General features: G+C 37.7%; 2 protein-coding genes and 1 non-coding gene across 3 annotated transcripts; 2 read left to right on the top strand and 1 right to left on the bottom strand.

Moving 5' to 3' along the window:
- Positions 1 to 1,171: 1,171 nt before the first annotated feature.
- On the top strand, positions 1,172 to 1,824 carry LOC147861171 (uncharacterized). The gene has a single exon (XM_087323228.1). It carries the CDS (start codon positions 1,278 to 1,280, stop codon positions 1,530 to 1,532), a length of 255 nt encoding a protein of 84 aa, XP_087179354.1. The 5' UTR covers positions 1,172 to 1,277; the 3' UTR covers positions 1,533 to 1,824.
- Positions 1,825 to 2,741: 917 nt separating this feature from the next.
- Positions 2,742 to 8,460, bottom strand: LOC147861172 (putative methyltransferase PMT12). Its single transcript, XM_087323411.1, has 9 exons — positions 7,635 to 8,460; positions 6,182 to 6,331; positions 5,649 to 5,919; positions 4,936 to 5,046; positions 4,675 to 4,834; positions 4,316 to 4,576; positions 3,798 to 3,923; positions 3,617 to 3,694; positions 2,742 to 3,475 (listed from the first exon to the last, which is right to left on the bottom strand). Exons 1-9 carry the CDS (start codon positions 8,343 to 8,345, stop codon positions 3,268 to 3,270), a joined length of 2,076 nt encoding a protein of 691 aa, XP_087179537.1. The 5' UTR covers positions 8,346 to 8,460; the 3' UTR covers positions 2,742 to 3,267.
- A 1,194-nt stretch (positions 8,461 to 9,654) lies between these two features.
- Positions 9,655 to 9,757, top strand: LOC147861173 (U6 spliceosomal RNA). Its single transcript, XR_015530168.1, has one exon. It is a non-coding gene; the product is annotated as a U6 spliceosomal RNA (small nuclear RNA).
- The last annotated feature ends 10,034 nt before the right edge of the window (positions 9,758 to 19,791 follow it).

Consider the following 19,791-nt stretch of genomic DNA (forward strand, 5'->3'; position numbering starts at 1 on the left):
AGGAAAACTAAACTTATGTGAAAATCAAGTGATCTTTCTTTGACAAACATATCTTTTCATGGTATCGTTAACTGTTGCCAAGGTCTCAATGACCAAGATGGAACGTGAGTTCTCAAAAGACCAACTCTTGAGTTCAAGAACTCAACAAGAGGGATTGTTCTGATGCAACAATTCCTTTTTTAAGACAAGCGAGCTTCAAGCCATCTTTCTTTAATGAACCCAACAAACAGTGTATCATGCCATGGTATTGTGAGAGCACCGATGAGGCGATGGAATTCGAGTTCCCGAAAAAGCAAACTCTTTTTTAAGTTCGGGGTCTTAACAAGAGGGATGGTTCTCATTGCGACGATTTTCTATCATTCTTGTATGTTGAGAGAGCACCGATGAGGCGATGGAATTCAAGTTCCCAAAAAAGTAAACTCTTTTTAAGTTCGGGGTCTTAACAAGAGGGATGGTTCTCATTGCGACGATTTTCTATCATTCTCGTATGTTGAGAGAGCACCGATGAGGCAATGGAATTCGAGTTCCCAAAAAAGCAAACTCTTTTTAAGTTCGGGGTCTTAACGAGAGGGATGGTTCTCATTGCGACGATTTTCTGTCATTCATGTATGTTGAACCGTAATGCGAGTTCATGGGGCAGACAAGTAGGCAGGTGGGCAAGGGAGTCGAGGAGCCGAAGCCGAATGTATGATGCATCATCCATCATGTATCATGCATCATGTATGTATCATGTATCATGTATCATGTATCATGTATCATGTATCATGTATCATGTATCATGTATCATGTATCATGTATCATGTGTCATGTATCATGTATCATGTATCATGTATCATGTATCATGTATCATGTATCATGTATCATGTATGGTGATGGTGAGAAGTCATGATAGATATACATGGATATGTATTAAGGATTGTGATGACGACAGTGATGAGTCTTAAAGAAAGAAACTGTCTGCACGCTGTTTTCTATCCATCCACGTGTTTATTTCGCTTTACCGGCAACAAAACCACGGTTTTCTTCTCTCTCCTCCTTTGTTAAGAAGAAAACCATGGTTTTCCTCTGTCTCTCTCCTCCCCTGTTACCTCAAAACAATGGTTTCTTCTTCTTCTTCCTTTTCTTTTCTCTATATATAAGAAGCTAAATTTCCTGTTCCGTTCAAAGGTTCAAATATCTTCTCTGTCTTTTTTTGCTTTTCTGGTATTCCTTCTCCTCCTCCTCCTATTCTCTGCAATCCGTCACAGGTTAGAAAAAAACCCTAAAATTCCCAATCCATGGATCGATTGAGCACTGTCATTCCCAACCTTCTGAAAGCCCTCTCAAAGAAGAAGAAAGATGCCCTGCTCCACCACCATCTCCACCCTCGCACTGTTTCTTCATCGACGTTAGCATCGACCAACCCTAACCCTAAATCTGCATCTGTTTCTTCGTCGTCATCTTCTTCTCTGCAGAGGAGTGCCTCTGACACGATTGAGCATGATGATGCTCTCCAAGCTCTCATGTTTCAAGTCCTCATCCAGCTTGACTAGCCATATGGCGTATAGGTCCTCCAAACTCTGGTGTTGCAAATCTTTAACCAGCTTGGCTGGCTATATGCCTGTGCCTTCTTCCTCCATCTGTTATTATATTTCATATATGATTTGAAATGTATAGAGATAGAACTTCAATTGCTTCAAATTGAAGATTTTGGTCTAATTTTCAGTGTATGATGCATCATCATCTCAAATATACAGTTTGACATTGTCTGTCACGGAAAAGAAAAGCCTCTTTTAGTTTGTACATTCCAGTTGATTTGCATTAATAAATATTACTGATGTTTAATTAATCGTGAGATCAGATATGACATGTCCTATCGCAAATCTGTGGATTCCAATTGATTTGTTTTAATAAACACCCTGGTGTTGCATCATTGTGAGATTAGAGATGACATTTGTAACATCAATCCGTGAGTTGCAATTGGTTTGCTTCAAAAACATGCCAGACAATTTACCTGACTCAAGGACAATACATGTATGGATTCGTTGATATAGAAAGCCTTGTTACATTTATACAATTTGACTGACACAAGATTGAAATATGTATCGATCAATTGATTTAGAAGGCTATGGTTACATCTGTACAATTTAATTGACACGAGCTTACAATATATATCGATCCATTGATTTAGAAGGCTTGATTTGGCGCAAGGCTATATGCATTGATCAATTGATTTAGAAGGCTCTGGTTATATTCACACCAGTATAAATTATACAAGTATGATGTAACGAAATGCAAGATCAATACAGAGTGGATAGATACACAATTGTATCCATGTCAAAAGGACTTGAGAGGGGAACCCATTTGACTATCAGAGGATTCACCTGTCATTCCATAGGGATATATAAAGCAAAAACATACGAAAATGATTAAAAACTTAAGCTCAATGCTTCCATCTGCAGACAAGATTTGCATGATTTTCCTACCTACCATGCTTTGGCCCTTAAAGTCTCCCCTAGATAACTAGTCTATATATATTTATGAAAGCTAAACAATATGCTATGGGCCCTAGAACACTGGAGATTAAACCCCTTTCACACGTACTCTACTCCTATAACTCAAAAACCCTACATTATTATGAATCATCACAAAATTAACTTCTAACATTGAGAAGGCAAGATAAAAGATACAAGTGAACAAACAAATGGATGGGTACAACAGTAAGTATCAATGCAGAGAGCAATCCTTTGGACAAACGTGAGAGATTGTTAAAAAGCCCTTTAAAAACCTGAAAGAATGTTACATTCACGTACAAGCAATATTGAGTATGTATAAATAAGGAATCCACACAATCAACAGGTAACCTCCAATGTCATAAGCAACTGAAGCTTAAAAATAAATGTAGGTTCTACCTCCCGTGAGATAAATATTTTACAGTTTGTTTGGCCTTGGACATCATAAACAAAGGCGCCATCTCTTTCTGTTTGTGGTGACTTTTTTCAAACTTTTGCATACTCTGTCATAAACTTGCCATAGGATCTTGCTTCTTTTGTAAGTCAGTGATTGGATTACTAAATCACAACAAAATACCAGGAAACAAACAGCCCCACTAGAGTGTTGCTTCTGGTTGCAAACAAACTAGTCAAACGCGGTGATAATAATACCTAATAGAACTCTGAGACATTATTTCTTTCTCCTTTGTGAGTTATAAGCCAATCTTAAACTAGCAAAAGAAAATTTGAGCTCGCTTCCACCAATGACGGTAACATTTTGCAGATGTGAGATTATTTATATGTTCCAGAGAATCTTCGTGCAAATAAGTAGTTTGTCTTCACCATAAGGCCCATTCTCTGTCTCCATGATTCGGGTTTTCCATCGTGCTGACTTAGCAATAGTTTCTATATCTTGTACGACATCAGTGAAATCTCGAATCAAAGCAGTCCCACCCGGACGCAATATGCGATCCATCTCCAAAACAATGTGAGTCATATCACATCTGTAAGAATGAATACTTGTATTCAATGATGATAATTGATTACTATTCCACTTTTTCATTTATTAAAGAACCCTAAACCCTAAGCCAAATTAATTGAACAAAAAGGAAACATAAGATTGTTACGCTCAGAAACAAATTTACCTTTTCTTTTCTATGCTAAACAGCCTTGTTACATGTAAAAGATCATAGGTCCGAGGATACGTATCAAAAGATTCACACCTAAATTTTAGTTTAGAAAAAGAAATCATGTTAACTTTCACATGATTATGTCATCTCATTGAAGATGGAAAACAACAAAGTTGAACCATATTTTTATACATACCAATCATGAGCCACACCTATGAGTCCACGATCATATATAACAGGTAAAGTGTTTGGACCATTTATCGGTACCACATTCATCACCCACCAATCAAGTTCAGATAAATCTGCTATAGCTGCTGCAAAACTGCATAGAAAAATGTTTTAACCATAATTATTTCTTTGAACTAATTAAACTTTCTTGATTTGATCAAGTGTTTTATTTAATATCCTAGTTTTTTGGCGACACTAATCTAAACGCTTTCTTTCTTTCAGCTATAATATCTTAGTACCAGGAAGCACCAAATTTGAAGTCATTTAAACCAAAATTTTGCAGGATGAATTGAAAGATATAGCAACAAATAATAATAAATAGTATTGCAACAAAGATCTATCACACTTTTATGAGTAAAGAAATTGTAGGATTCTTATATCTTAACTTAAAATCCTTTCAAGCATGTCAATAAAATTTTGTAATGAATGAAACTGAATCACCTAACTAGAACAAGAAAAAAACAGACAAAGAATATGCTGCCCTACCCTCCATAGCCAGCATTCATATCCATAACATTTCGTATTTCCTGTGGGCGTAAATCAAGAACATCGAGGTACCCTCTCACAATCTCTTTCATGTATCGTTCTTCTGCGACAAAAGCTTCTTCTTTAGCCTCCTTTGCATCATCAATATCCAATTGAAAGAGTCTTTTTGGTGGAATATGCAACCTATCTGGCCAATCAGATGTATTATGCTGCAATGTAACTGAAGGCAATGGCGTTATACATGCTGACATGTTAACATACCTGCAAAAAGAAACAAAAAACATTACAGTTTACTTCATCTTGTTCTTGCATTCATTCATCAACATAAACAGTTACATAAGTTATGACGCTCAATTTACCAGACATTATCTGGATTATCATCTGAATCACATAGAGGTGGATCATTCCCTAGTGTTCGATTCTCATAGCAAACATTATCAAATGGTTTTCTCCAAATAGCAAGATACCCTTCCTTTGCAACCAAGGTCCAACATAAGCTCTCTGTAAGATTCACCATTGCTATGAAAAATACAAATAATCAAATTAGTTGGCATGAAAGATTTAAAAGGAACGTTTTCCAATCTGAACACAAAAGGTTTTAATAAGATTACAGAACCCACCATGCCACTCCTCGGGAAGGTTTCCCTCATGTTTGTAAACTGGTTGTGCAGCCCAAGCAAAGTATCCACCAGATCTTAAAACACGGTTTACTTCAACCAAAAGAACCCCACCTGAAAGACCATTTGAATCAGTAAGAATCAAAATGAAAAATCCTGAATAAGAAGGAAATCCTTATGATTGTTAAGACTCTGAAATTTTGGGCTTTGTTTCTCTTGAATAAAAGGGTTGCTGGCAGAGTCAAGATTCTCATGAAACTTCCGGCAAATCAAGTTGGTATAAAATATCTAGTTCTTGTTGTAAACTAATGAATATGGTGAAGTTCTCCTCTTGCCCAAACATCAAGAAAAAACATACAAGATCCTTCCAGAATAGGTTATTGTGATATGCTGCTTATTATTTCATTCAGTGGTTCCATCAGATTTATTTTATCATGACATCTCTGGGGATCATAATAACTAGAAGAAACACGAAAATTCAGGCCCCAAAATATAAATATAAATTTATGATCATACATGTACAAAATATTAGAGTTATGACTATGAGAAAAAAGTCTTACGAAATGTGAAGGCATGAGAACAAAAAAACCCTAAAAACAAATTCGGTGAATTTCTTCTATTGAAACAAGTTCATGAAGAAAAGGTGAGAAACATGCATTATCCACTCAATAGAACGTATTGATCAACAAATAGGAAAACCTGCTCTATAATGTTACCATCGCGTGTCCATTCAATACGGCATCTTGAGCAATGTATAATATCAAAGGCTTGGCTGGGATACAAGAGCCGGTGTGTGGCTAAAGCAGCCACCATAGCTGGGACACCGCGTTCGAGTGCAAACTGGATCTGATTTTCATGCACATCCTTGGGGGCAATTGAAAGTGTCAAGACATTACGAGACATGAGATACGCTCCCCAGCTAGCAACTCCACATCCAATGTCTAATGCAACACGGGTGTGTCGTCCAAAAGCGATCTCCGGAACCATCTGAAGAAAAAATAAGACATATATGAGCAAAGTACAACATCATGCATTGCATTTTTTTTAAAACATGGTGGTGATGAATCAATCAAAAAAATGTGTAATTAAGATATAGATATTAATAGCAATGACAGATATGATTGAGAATGTGAAATACTAATAATAATATTTCCTTAATATTTTCCTAGCTTTTGAGGGCTTTCCGACAATGGCCTTCCAGTTACTCATATTGCATCTGGAGTAAATCAAGAAAGGCTAGGCAAGTGACCTTTTCCATTTGATCCAGATACTGGTCTGCCCCATGTGCAAACTGTGTTCCACCTCCTGGAAATGTGAACTTGTCTTCCTTTATCGCAATCCAATTTTGTCCACCTTTATCTTCGACCAACCGTGTGTGAGGAACATTGCTATACCAGACCTGGAAGTTTCAAATGGTTGTCAAACATCTTTTGAACCCATGAGTTTTCCGTGAATTACAATCATAGATTGACATATTCGCATTCAAGGGGTTTCCCATTCAAATGCAAACGAATACGGATATGAATGCATGGTCAAGTATTCGTTTAAAAAAAAAAGAGTACATGTGTCATGAACTCCCTCCTTTTTAGTTTCCTAAGATATAGAAAAGGAGACTCAACAATAAAAGAGGGACTTGACACTTATCAATTTTTATAGTAAATGTAAAAGTATTCGTTTTATTTTTAATAAATAAATAAAATAAAATAAATGTTCATTAATTCCTCACTTTTTATTCTCCCAAAATTTATGGATATTTTTATTTGACATTAAATCATATTTTTATAATAAATATAAAAATACTCGTTTTTTTAATTAATTAATTAATTAATTTAATTAAATAATGGTTCATAAACTCCCCCCTTTTTATTTGACACTATAAAGGACAGTTAATACTAATCATATTTTTATAATTTACTAATGAATGATTGTTCCTTTTTAGTTTTTTTTTAATTTAAAAAAATGAATTAATAAATTTTTTGTATATCTATATAATGCAAAACGAATGGTTTTTTTAATAAATTAATTAAATTAAATAAAGGTTCATAAACTCCCCTCTTTTTTATTTGACACTATAAAGGAGAGTTAATACTAATCATATTTTTATAATCTACTAATGAATGATTGTTTTTTTTTGTATTTTTAAAAAATTACTTAATTAATTTTTTGTATATTATATAATGCAAAACAAATGGTTTATAATGTTCTTGGGGCCATTTCGTATTCTCGAATATTGCGAATATCGCACATGGAGAATATCACGAATGTGTCATCTATGATTACAATACAGCCTTCTCTAAAGTTAGGAATATGTATTTTCTACGGAAATTTAAACAATTACTTCCTTCATGCATGAATCCATGATGGCTTTTTGTCCATGATTTAGTAATAAACCTTATATTAGAAAAAGGGGCAACAATTAATTCATTATCTAGAGAAATAGCATGAATCTATCCACATTATATGTCTAATGGTCCTATCTCTAGAATTCAATGAATGCTATTGACACTAGTTACATTTTCACACAACAAATCACTTCACGAATTGGTGAGGAAAAACCGAGTACAGCGGAGTAGCTTCCCCTTTATAGATCCATTAGAAGGTCATTGTGTTCAGATCAGCACAAAATGGATCTGATCTTAAATAAATTATGCATATTTATAAAAGGAAATGGTCGAACTAACTGAATAGTCAGCCATACTAACCTCGTCTCGACTTTTTGGCCACCGGATAGGGTACTTATACCCAGGAGGTGGAGGGATAAGACAATTCAAAACATCTTCATTGTTAGGGCAATGCCTCTCCCATTTCTCTCCTTTATTAAACGACCTTAGCCTTGCGATGGCTGCTACATTGTCCAGGCATGGAATATACTCCTTCATGCTAGAAGGGCATACTTCAAATTTACTATAGCTAACCTTGCTTGATGCATCAGGTGAATCTAAACCATCATGAGACATAACAACTTCACTAGGGTTGAGATCATCTTCCTTTCCCTTTTCTTCTTCTTCTTCTTCATCTTTTCCACTGGCATTTCCATTCCCCTGTTCTTTCTCATCCATTGGAAACTCCGTAGTGATGATGGAGCCATCTTCTTGCAAGACCCCTGTTTCTGAGACAACTACATGAGGAGGTGAACTGGGTCTTCTTTTGTCTTCCTTATTTCCTTGTTGAGTATCATCTTCTCCATTGTAGGGTGTGATGACCAAGGAGACGTGGTGCTGGGATGGGGATGAAGAAGATATACTGTATGAAGATTCATATACGACGGTTTCTTCATTTCCCATTGCCCATCTCTTGCCCAAGTAGAAGCACAGAGAGGAAATGGTGAAGAGGAAGAAGGCTCTGAAGAGAAGGGGTCTCCTTGTAACCTCTTCACAAATCCTCTTCAATGGAAGGGATACATTACTCATCATTTTCTCATGAATGAAGAAGGAAGATCTCTGCAGAGGGAGGAGCTCCCCTGTTTTGCTGGGCAAATCTAATACAAATCCTTCCTTTCTTGAGAAGTGATGGATCTTTTGTTTTGTTGGATCAAAAAATTGCAAAGCTACTATGTACACTCTCACTCACCCCCCCAACATACATTGTTTCTCTCTTGATTGGTTTCACACTTGGGAGCCAGATATCGTCTTCCATAAAGAAAGCAAATGATTGCTAGTTATCGCCTTCTGTAAAACACGCATGTTTGTTGTAGGGACAAACCCCGGCGTCAGAGTCATTGAGTTGGACAAAACTTGATCGAGTTCTCGAGGTACATTGTGAGCAGTTTCAACATTGCTCTGCTAGGGGCATTCTCTCGTGTGAGTTCACATAGCATGACTAGATATCACCTTTAGCAAAATTTGTGATCAATGGAGGAAAAAAGCCCAAATTTGGCGCCATCAAATTGGCCAAAATCTGATAGGGTTCGTAAGCTACATAGTGAGTGACCAACATAAACTATGTTAGAGTAAACTTGTGTGCAAGGTCGTTAAGCATAGGCATAGTTCTTTAACCTATTTGAGGTTCATGAGGAGTTCGGCTAGGTTAGCATATCTATTAATTTCTAACATATGACTCCTCTATCCGTTTGCATTCAAACTAAGTGTTTAAATATTAATTTCTAAATATATGGCACATGTTCAATATGTCTGCGAAAAAAAAGAGGTGGACAAGTTTTTTGTATGGCTCATCCAATTGGACAAGCTCAATTAGGGCAACATATAAAAAGGTCACTAACACATGCCTCCTCTATTAAGATTGTAATCAAGCCAAGTGTTCAAAAGTGATCTTTAGCATATATAACACGTTCAATGTTTTTAGGGTCATCAAATTGAACAAGATCTCAATGTATTTTGTGGGTTTTAAAGTGAATTGTGGAACCTCATCACAACTCATCATGTATAGTTGAAAGAGGCTTGAGAACTTGGGGTTGAGTGCTTATCACAAACCTTTGGTAAATTCAATTAGGTTATTTCTAGGGGTCAAAGGTTTATGATAAGCTCTCCTAAATATTTCATGGGGATAGATTCATATTACAAGACACATAATTTATTATCTTTTTATCTCCTCGCACACCTCTGAGGCCACACTCAAAAGAGCCAACCGTACGGTGAACAGGGATAGGATGGGAAAATAAGCAAGGGCCTGCCTTTTTATGATGATATCATAAACATATACATATACATACATACATACACACACACACACACACACACACACATATATATATAGAGAGAGAGAGACCCTTCGGGGACATATGATAAAATTGGAATGATACAGAGAAGATTAGCATGGCCCTTGCACAAGGATGACACGCACAAATCTAGAGAGAGAGAGAGAGAATTGATAAGGTTGTAGCTCAGTTGGTAAGATTGCCCAATGGAGACCAGGTGGTCATGGGTTCAACCCCTACATTCCACATTGGCATCTAGTGAAATAAGAGATATCTATAGTGTAATATAGAGGTGAGAAATTTGGGTTTCAAACCCAAGATGCAGTGTTAGTAGTGTAAACAACTTACCAATAGGATAAGCTAATTACGATAAAAGAAAAGAGAGAGAGTGGATTGATGCCATTTTATGTTTTGTTCATTCAAATTATTTTCTTCGTTGAAACTATAACTTAAGTTTTCTTATGAATCACACTTTTAGGTGTTTTGATTTGTTTATGAAACTTATGAATGTATAAGGTTTTGCATGTATGCAAAAGTTGGTATTAAAGAGGTAATTTAGATCAGCATCATACACCATTACACTTGTAGCTCGTAAAATTATCTAGATTTTTGAAAAGGAAAATCACCAAAATACCAATACGATTATGGGAAGCTACTAGTATTCAACTTCATCTCTAGTTGTTTATTAGTCATTTTCCCATTTATAACCATAAAAAAGGTATACCATAATTTGTGTTCACTAATTCATAATATGGTTTTTTTCACGAAAACTAATTCAACACATTTATTGACTTCAATTTTCACATTGTCCATTGTGTTCAAAGATGAGGGGCAACTACAAAAGCCCATTTATAGACCAAGGTTGATAACAATTTTATTTACATATTACAGATGACAATATGATATAAAAGACGCTAAGTTAATACTACCAAATTCCATTTATGTAAACGATATGCATTGATGATATTACAAACACCTCGTACCTCCATATTCTTCCATATGGAATCATGATTCATCATTCTTGTTGGGATCAATAAGATTGATGTAGTTTTGAAAGTTGTCATGCACAGGAACCGCCTTTTAACTCCTTTACTAATCTCTAATTATGTTGTATCACGTAATGTCACCAAATGATACAAATGTCACCACAAAATGTCATGCATTGTTGCTTATAGGGGGATTCCACAAAATGTCATGGAAACGGGCCACCAAGTGCAGAGTAAGTTCAAGTACAAGTGGATAATGATCGAACAAGACTTGCCCATCATAAATTGTGATATCCATTAACTCTAGTGAGAAATTAGAAGTATACATATTACAGACATTATGTATATTCAATCCAACCTACATTATGTACGTAGACTTATATTGCACAAATTGAATTGTGATCTAAGAATCATCCCATGAATCCACTTCTATATATCACCTCAGAGATTTCGACCTCAAATTGTTCCCATGATTGTAATTTTGGGTCATCCATCAAAGAGTATGGAGATGTGGATTGGTCTACCTCGTAACATACATTAAAATCCTCCATGAGAATCCCTAATCATCCATCCCTATTTCACTCCTATATATCACCTTGGAGATTTCGACCTCAAATTGTTCCATGCCTGTAATTTGGATCATCCATCAAAGAGTATGGAGATGTGGATTGGTCTACCTTGTAACAAACATTTAAATCCTCCATAAGCATCCCTAATCATCCATTCCTAATGAAAAGAGTCAAATGAGTACCATAATAACCTCCACTTTTGAGATATATTCAATGCATATATTCCAACTAACCATATTAACTCTCCCTCGTATAAAAATTCTACCACAATGTATCTACCATGGACATCACTTGCTACAACCCATGGTTGGAATTGATATTGTCGAAGCATCGAAATGGTTGAAAGAATAATCACCTATCTTTATCCCACCATAACATGCCTTATATAACTATGTAACAAAATAGAGGGCCTTGCTTTTTTACAGTCTTTATGCTCCACTGCACACACAATACACCATTAACTCTGTAGCAAAGTGTGCCATAACTCATGCTTGTCTCAAACACATATTCGATATTCACATGACATAATTATGAGAATTTGTGCGAAGCTACAAGGCACATTACAAATTGCCACCTAACAAAGAAACCGGTAGATGTGGAGGCTCCTCGATCTATCCTTCATGATATCGTGTTTGATGCAGTCGTTAAGGATTCCCTATTATACATACACACACACACACACACACACACATACATACATACATACATACATACATACATACATACATACATACATACATACATACATACATACATACATACATACATACATACATACATACATATGTATGTATATATATATATATATCTCTTAAATTGGGAGTATGTGCCTGAACATTCCATGTCGTTACATTCATTCGTTAATGTTTCCTTTTAACATATCCATTCTCTTTGCTTCATTACTAAAGTTTCTACCAAATATTGAAAGAATTTATCACGAATGAAGCTTCGAAGAGGTCAATTTCAAAGAAGAGGACATAATAACAAAAGAAGAATTTGTATTACCAAGAGATCAAGATGACAAGGGTGCTGAAGACTGACTTTGAACCAGAATGGTTTGACACTAAGTAGATATTCCACTTATATAGCATACATGGGATCCCCTCATTTGATGACGAGTTCTACGAGTCACAATGCATGACCTAGGATTTCATTTATTGTGGTAACGAAGATAAAACTCTTGTATAAGTTCAGGGGCATTAACGATGTTCGTTGCAGGTTCCCATGTTCAATCATTAGGCATGCATCTAAGCCAACCTACAAGGTAATGTAACTTGTTACCAATGATCTTGGAATCCAAAAGAGTGTATACGTCATATTATAGTCCTTCTGCAAGTTGAACTACAAGTGGTGATGGAACAACTCGGTTCAAGATAGAACTTGATGTTCATGGCTCTAACAATGAAACAAGAAATATTGGATGAAGATGCATATGTAAATGCAGGTCCAAATGAAACGCAACATCGTTGACTTGATAAATGTTTACAAATGGACCTAGATGTTAGAAATAAAATGTCTTGCATGGTTTAATAGTCTTCACATTACATCATAGTAGCCATACACAATCACCAATTTGAAACTTATGTTCCTTGGGTGCAGAGTCTAAGCGATGCCAATCTGCTGCTTTTCTTGTACTTGTCTTGAGCATGAAGCAAATGTTCTAAAGTCTTGGTTTGAATGTCTTTGAGTTGTTCTAGGTGGTCCTCAATAATGGGATTTTTTGAGACTTTTGGATATTCAAGCATCATCTAATGAGGATGATATCATGTGTTTGCAAAGAATGGAGTGTATCCCATAAAAGAATGAATTGAATTATTGTAAGAAAACTATGCCATATGTAAGAAATCAACTTAAGCAACAAAGATATTGCTCTAATGTTTGACTTATGCATTCGGTTGGACCATCGGTTTGAAGATGATAACTGGATGTTGAATAAAACCGTTTGTAAGATTCTCATAAATATATTCTAGAAGAACTTTCAATTTTGATGGCGAAAGGTTATTAAAGGTTGGAACCGCTTCAATTTTAAATTATCAATAACCGATTTAAACTAAACACATCGGGCATTATCAATAAGCTTAGTTTAAATTACGTTTTCTTATCTTAAATTCACTTATTGCATGCATGTGTGGTGTTCCTCATAACATTTTGCCTTCACCATCTACCAATACTAATAGAGATTTGTAACTTGCAACTAATGTACTTTGAAGTATTCTACACGTATTCTATGTTTTAGAATTGCCGTTTTTCAAAATTTCCTACATTCTACATATATCCAAAAATTTGACGTATTCTACGTATTTAACAAGTATTTATCATTTCAAAAAAGTTTAAAAAAAATTCTTAAAAAAAAACTTTTAATTTTAAGAAGTATTTAACATATTTTACAAGTATTCTTCGTATTTAACGTATTTTATCTATAAAATACGTATTCTAAGTTTTTTTTTAAAAGTTAGAATACTTAGCATATGTATTCCACAAGTATTGTATGCTAAGTATTCTACAACAATGCGCCAATTTGATGTATGAAAATAGGTAAATCGAGAGTTGATCATAATGGTGTAAATGTTGATACGATAGCAAGCAAGATGAATGCTTACGTTCCCTAGACTCTCGAAACTAGTGAGAATGTTCTTCCCACCTGCCAAATGTAACTTGCCATTCTTTATTACATCTTACTTGTTAGTCACCAATTATCATGGATTGGTAACTTGTACCTTTGGTTGTGAGTTCATTGTTGTGGTAATGACAGCAATTGTGGTTGTTACTTAGTTCCATCTAAGGAAAGGTGACGGTAATTTCTCATACAACATATTCTAGAAAGATTGGGAGAACGTTTTGACCACATAACATAAAAACTTAATTGCAAATAGGAATTGGATAGATGAAAAGATGTGAAATAAGAATGGATCATAAGATTATAAATGTTGATATGATAACAAACATATGACTTTCCAAGTTCCTTAGCCTCTAGAGGTACTCAAATATTCTAAATGTCCCTGAGTCCACAACTCCAAACCACAACTCCACATTGAGGAATCAATAGAGCATTGGGATCATGTCACGAAGACCTCTGTATCATCATGATATTGGCATGTTACTTATACAAAAAAAACATTTGCTCCATGACACAATTATAGAATATGAATACATATCTTGATGTATTATGCTCATTTTCATCTGACAACTTGAATGGCTACTCTTGCCTATATAAATAAGTTTATAGAAACAAAAAATTCCCAAAGCACACATGTCCTTGCATATCATATTCAATTTCTAGTTGTGACCAAAAGTGTCATGGGGACATTTAAAGATGTCCTTGGGTGTGGGCATACAACCTTAATGTTGTGAGGGCAACAGGGTAGACATGCACCATAATCTGAATCCATGGTTTTCAGGATGCAAGTTTGTTTTGTGCTTAAGGTTCTGATCAGTCTATTTCCCTACAATTTACTTGTTAAATCCAAAGTTGGGCAGTTTTTATGGTCATATAGCCTTAGCCATCTATGCTTTCTGTATTCTAATGGTAGGATAAATATTAAACTGGCTAATCATTAAGATCTGCAACACGGGGCAACACATGTAGGTCTTGAAGCTTATAGAGTTTTGCTAATTAGAGAGTATTAGCTACTTCCTTTGACATGGCATCTCATAGATGCCTGCCTGGTAAGACATTATCGTTGAGGCAAAGCTCTTATATTTTTGATTCTGTCAATCGGCTGGCTTCCACAACATAATGCCATATTTGGTGGTTTGGATGCTGATCGGGTTTGTTATCTTCTCCTATCCTCTTCTTGGGGGTGGTTAGTGTGGTTAAGTGCCCTTAATCCATTATTTTCTTTATTTTGTTTATCTAATTGTTTATCATTAATATATATGCATATACAATCAAGGTTATATACTCAATTGGTGGGAGAACATCCATATTCATGCACTTCGTTATATTTAATTTGCTTAAATGAGCGATTTTGCAATTTTTTTTTGATGTCTAATAGCTGTTATAAATGATACATAGACATTTGGGCGTGTAGAGAGTCTTCATTTCCTTACCACTTGCAAGATAAGTTTTCAAGGTTCATAAATGGAGATGTAAATCCTGCCATTGCCACCCTGTCCACCTTCACTTGAAATTTGTTGTGTTTGCCTAAGTAAAAAAACAACACTTGCCAAGAAATAAACACCAAATAATCATAGTTTATCTACACACACATATGTATATACATGTATCTAAAGTCAAGCACACCCCAATTATCCGAATAAATATGTTGGTGATAGTTTAGAACATTCTACCAGACATGCATGTCCATATGACTAATTGGAGGATATTTGCATGGCAGGTGGCATTTTTGAATATTACAGGTTTCTGAGATTTTCCATAGCAGATATGCCAATGCTTGAGGTGAGTGTTATGCACTAAAATTTTCAAGCAAGTGACAGTTTGTTGACCTTCCAATTGAAATTTGTTTTTTCAACCTTTTGTAGGTGGTTTAACGTACATCAGAGAATGTTTTTGTTCCATAACTGTAAGAGGAGGTATTTGCAACTTTAAAGATAAGGATGGGAGGTGTGTATTTGCAAAGTTTCGCACACATGTTTATCAAGGACATTATGGTATTTTGAGATATCGAAAGTTCTCTAATAGGATGGCTAATCTTGATAATTTCCCTTTATAATGTTATTTCTGCATGGAGATAAGCAGAGCTTCAAGCATGTGTCTCAATGTCATTGATTATAGATTTGTCAATGAGAATAGGGAATGTACTTTAGTATTGGCGATTTTCTTTATTTTAGTGTATTGATGTTGGTTCTATGACAAAAGGCTTGGGAACTCCTAACATGTTAACACGCTTTGTTGCTATAGAATTGGATTAAAAAATGGAAGGTTTGTATTGATTGTACGGAGCTATAAAGAATTTCAGGTATATATTTTCTGAGGATATGAGGTGATAAGTTTAGAAATACAAAGGTAATCTTGATATTTTCCCTTTATAATGCTATTCTTGTATTGGCCTATGCAGAATTTCTACTATATTTTCCAATAATTTTACAAGAATGGTTATGGCACTTTAGACTTTCTGTATTCTATTGTTTTTGGCAAAGGTTCTACAACAAGAGCTTTAGAGTCTCCTAACCTGTTAGGTCATGCTCCGTCCCATAGAATTATCCTAAAAAATTGATGTTCTTCTAAGCCAGAGCAGTTGTTTAAAAATAGAATTATATTGAGAAGTTGACAAAGCAAAAACCAAAGCTGAAATTAACCCTGAAAAAGATAGGTATAAGTAAGGCAAGTCATTTGACTAAGATTAGTACTTTTTTCTTTTTGCTTATTAAGATATTTTGAAAACATGCCTTCTTCTACATACAACATCAACAATAAACAAGGATGGTGAACTCATAAATATAGGATGCGAACCCAACTATATGGTTTCTAGTCTCCTCACTGCAATTTCAGTAGTTTAATCAATTTTGTCTACAAAATTTTAATTTGTTGCATGCACATTGAATCTCCATTATCTAATACTTTTATTTGTTTATTTGTCTATGTTCAATTTGCACTTTTCATGACTCATAGGCTATACTTTAGCCTTGAAGTTGTGGTTGAGTACGTCAGATCTGGTGCAGACAAGATATATATTGGAAGGGATGCAGTTTATGTTGCAGAAGAATACCTAAAGATTGATGTATGTATTCATGAATCTCTTAAATGGTACCTAGTTGTGTCAATATGTCAATAAAGAATTATGGTATAATGCAATTATTTAGATGAAGGATGCATGTTTTGCTTTTGTTGATTTTGCTACGCTAAACATTCTCTAATGAGTCCCGCTGGAAACTGGCAGCAAATTCAAGGCTTCGGATTTGTGTTTTACCTAGGTCGTCAAATACCTACCCTGACAAAAGATCAAAATTTATTTTCTTAGAAAATATCTGAATTTAGTTTCTGTAAAATACATTTATTTTCATATAAACACTACCTGCCTGTAGGATCCTCATTCATCCTTTATGAGATAAAGAGGAGATCACGCATCACGGATACTTACAGAGGTAGAACAACAAATCCACTACATTCCTAATAATCCACCTAAAGGTAGATTATGCAGAACAGTGCAATGGACAATGGCAATGGTGATAATCGAGCTTTAGGTAGGTTATCCAAGGTAACTAGGGGTCCCAATTGAAGAGACTAGAGCTATGGTGGTGGTAGAATGTTGGGCTCACCACTTTTGATCATTACAAAGATGGATGTTATGATATCAATACATCATGTAAGTAGTTTACCCCTTAGATTTATTTGAAAAAGACTTGTTACCATCATGTTCACCATTGTCATAGGTAGTATTTTCGGATTTATGGTTCTTTAGCCATTTATCTACTACTCTGTACGGTGAAAATTGTTGAGAATCAAGCTCAACTCGTGTGAACATGTGCTTGTGAAGAAAAGCACAATGTGTGAAAAAGTGCCTGAGCACACTTTATTGTAATATGTTGTCGTGAAGAAAACCGTACACAAGCAGAATCGGTGCGCCCGAGCATAGGAACCGGCTCTTCATGCACGTATGCCTTGTGTTGTACATAGGAGAGAATTAGGGACATGGAAGATCCTAGGTAGGTAGATTCGGTAGGTAGGAAGTTAATAGGAAACGGCTCCCTTCTTGCCTATAAAAGGAGGGAGACGAGGAGGAGGAAGGGATCGCGAAGTAAGAGAAGACGAAGTGTTGTCGGATTGCGGGCCGAAGGCTTCTCTCTCTTCCAAACTCCATTGCTTCTTTCTGTGCAGGTTTTGGGAGGCTTGCGCTGCTCTGAGGAAAGCCCGAGTGCTTCCGGCAGCACCTCCAACCTACTCCTTTCTTCCTGTGCGTTTACGAACAGGCATCGGCATCTGTTCGCCGGCCTGTTCGGTTGTAACCGACTTCATGTTCTTGTTGTTTGTCTTTGTTAATACATACATACATACATTCGTGTCTCTCTGTGTCGCTGTCCCACTTGCGTCTTTGTGTCGAAGGGCCGTGTCCCTGTGGATCTACGCTCGCACCCAATGGGTCTCTTCCCTTCTCCTTTCTCCCTTGCTCTTCGGTACAAGACCCACGAGGTCCCGCCTCATTCCACGCATCCGCGAGGAGTACCTCGACATCTTGGTGAACCCGACGTGAAAGAGGCGGCAGAAGAGCAGAGGATGAAAGGGTCGGATCTTGCGGAGGCCATGGCTTCGGCCGTGGATCGGATACTGAGCGCACGCGAGGGCTCTGGCGCCCTCGACAGAGCCATTGAGGCGGTCGTCGGTACGATCGGCCGGTTCAGCGGAAAGGATGCCACGAAGTATTTGGCGTCCTACGGGGCAGAAATGCTGATGCGGGACATTCCGGAAGAGAGGCGTCTTGCCGGGTTCCCTCGAGTGGCGATGCCGAGCATCCATGCGGAGGTGCTCGAGGTGCGGGCGGAGAGCCGTACCTGGGAGGAGTTCGAAGGTCGACTCCTAGAAAAATACGGGCTGGACGACACGCTCCGGCTTTCGAAACGGGACTTCATGGAGTGGGTGGAGTCCCCCGGCAAGGGAAGAAATGCGTCGGCACTCTCCGGGAGTTCGAAGAACGCTTTGCGTGCCTTTCAGCGCTTGACCGAACCGTTCTGGATACGAGCCGTGTCCTACTGTTCGTCAAGTCGGTGGACGAGCGGGACCGGGATCAAGTCGGCTCCTTGCTGGAAACCGAAGACGGGCTGACGACCGATTGGGCTGCGGTTAAGAGAGTTTGTGGCCGTTTCGACAAACGGCGAGAATGGGCTGACAACGGGGCGGCTGGTGTGGGCTCTATCACGGCAAGGAGGCTTGAACCGGCACCGCAAGAGCAAAGGGCAGAAGCCCGGGAGTGGCTCGAAACCGGTTCGGCTTCGACCGGCATGGTCAATGGCTCATCCGGAGGAGCAGCGCTGGAGGAGTTGACGCGGGCGATAAAGGATCTCCAGATCGCCGAGGCTCAAAGGGAAGGCGGCGAACCGGCTCGTGACCGACGGCCGACAGCAGGGAACAGGTGCATGTGGTGCGACGAGGTCGGCCACATCCGGAAGGACTGCGGCGATTTCGCAGAAGCGTTGAGGAACCGGGTGGTGTACCTGTGGGAAGGCCGGGTGCACGCCGGCGACACCAGAAGGGCCCTAAACCGAAACGACGGGCGAGGAGGTATGAAGAGACTGGTGGAAGAGGCAGCGGCCGGACACGTGGAGGCCATCCACTACTCGGCGTTGGCCGGTATTCGGGTCGGGGGCAGCGAGGCCCGAAAGGAGAGAAAAGACGGATTCTGGTCGGCAATGCTGGAAGGCCTCGCCGGCGCACGACTGAGGAAAGATGAAACGGACCGCGCTGAGAGATGGGTCCGGGAAATAACCGGGTGGAGCGACCCGGTCGAGGAGAAGACGGGCTTCGTAGAAGCCGCCTGCCGGAACTACGAGGCTCTGGTAAAAGACAAACGAGTGGGGAAAGCCGGAGCGGCCGGGCCCTCACAACGGTACGAGACCCGATTCGGGCAACGACGGAACGATGCCGGTGGGTCCAGCTCGCAAGATAACCCCAGGAAGGGCGGATACCGACTGGGGACGGAAATAGAAAGGACTACGGACCTACGAAAGGTCCTAGAAGAATGGATCCTCGACAACA

This window comes from Azolla caroliniana, unplaced genomic scaffold, assembly GCF_043228905.1.
Source record: "Azolla caroliniana isolate FFs.n. ecotype wild unplaced genomic scaffold, voAzoCaro1.0.p SCAF_8, whole genome shotgun sequence".
Taxonomy (NCBI): Eukaryota; Viridiplantae; Streptophyta; class Polypodiopsida; order Salviniales; family Salviniaceae; genus Azolla; species Azolla caroliniana.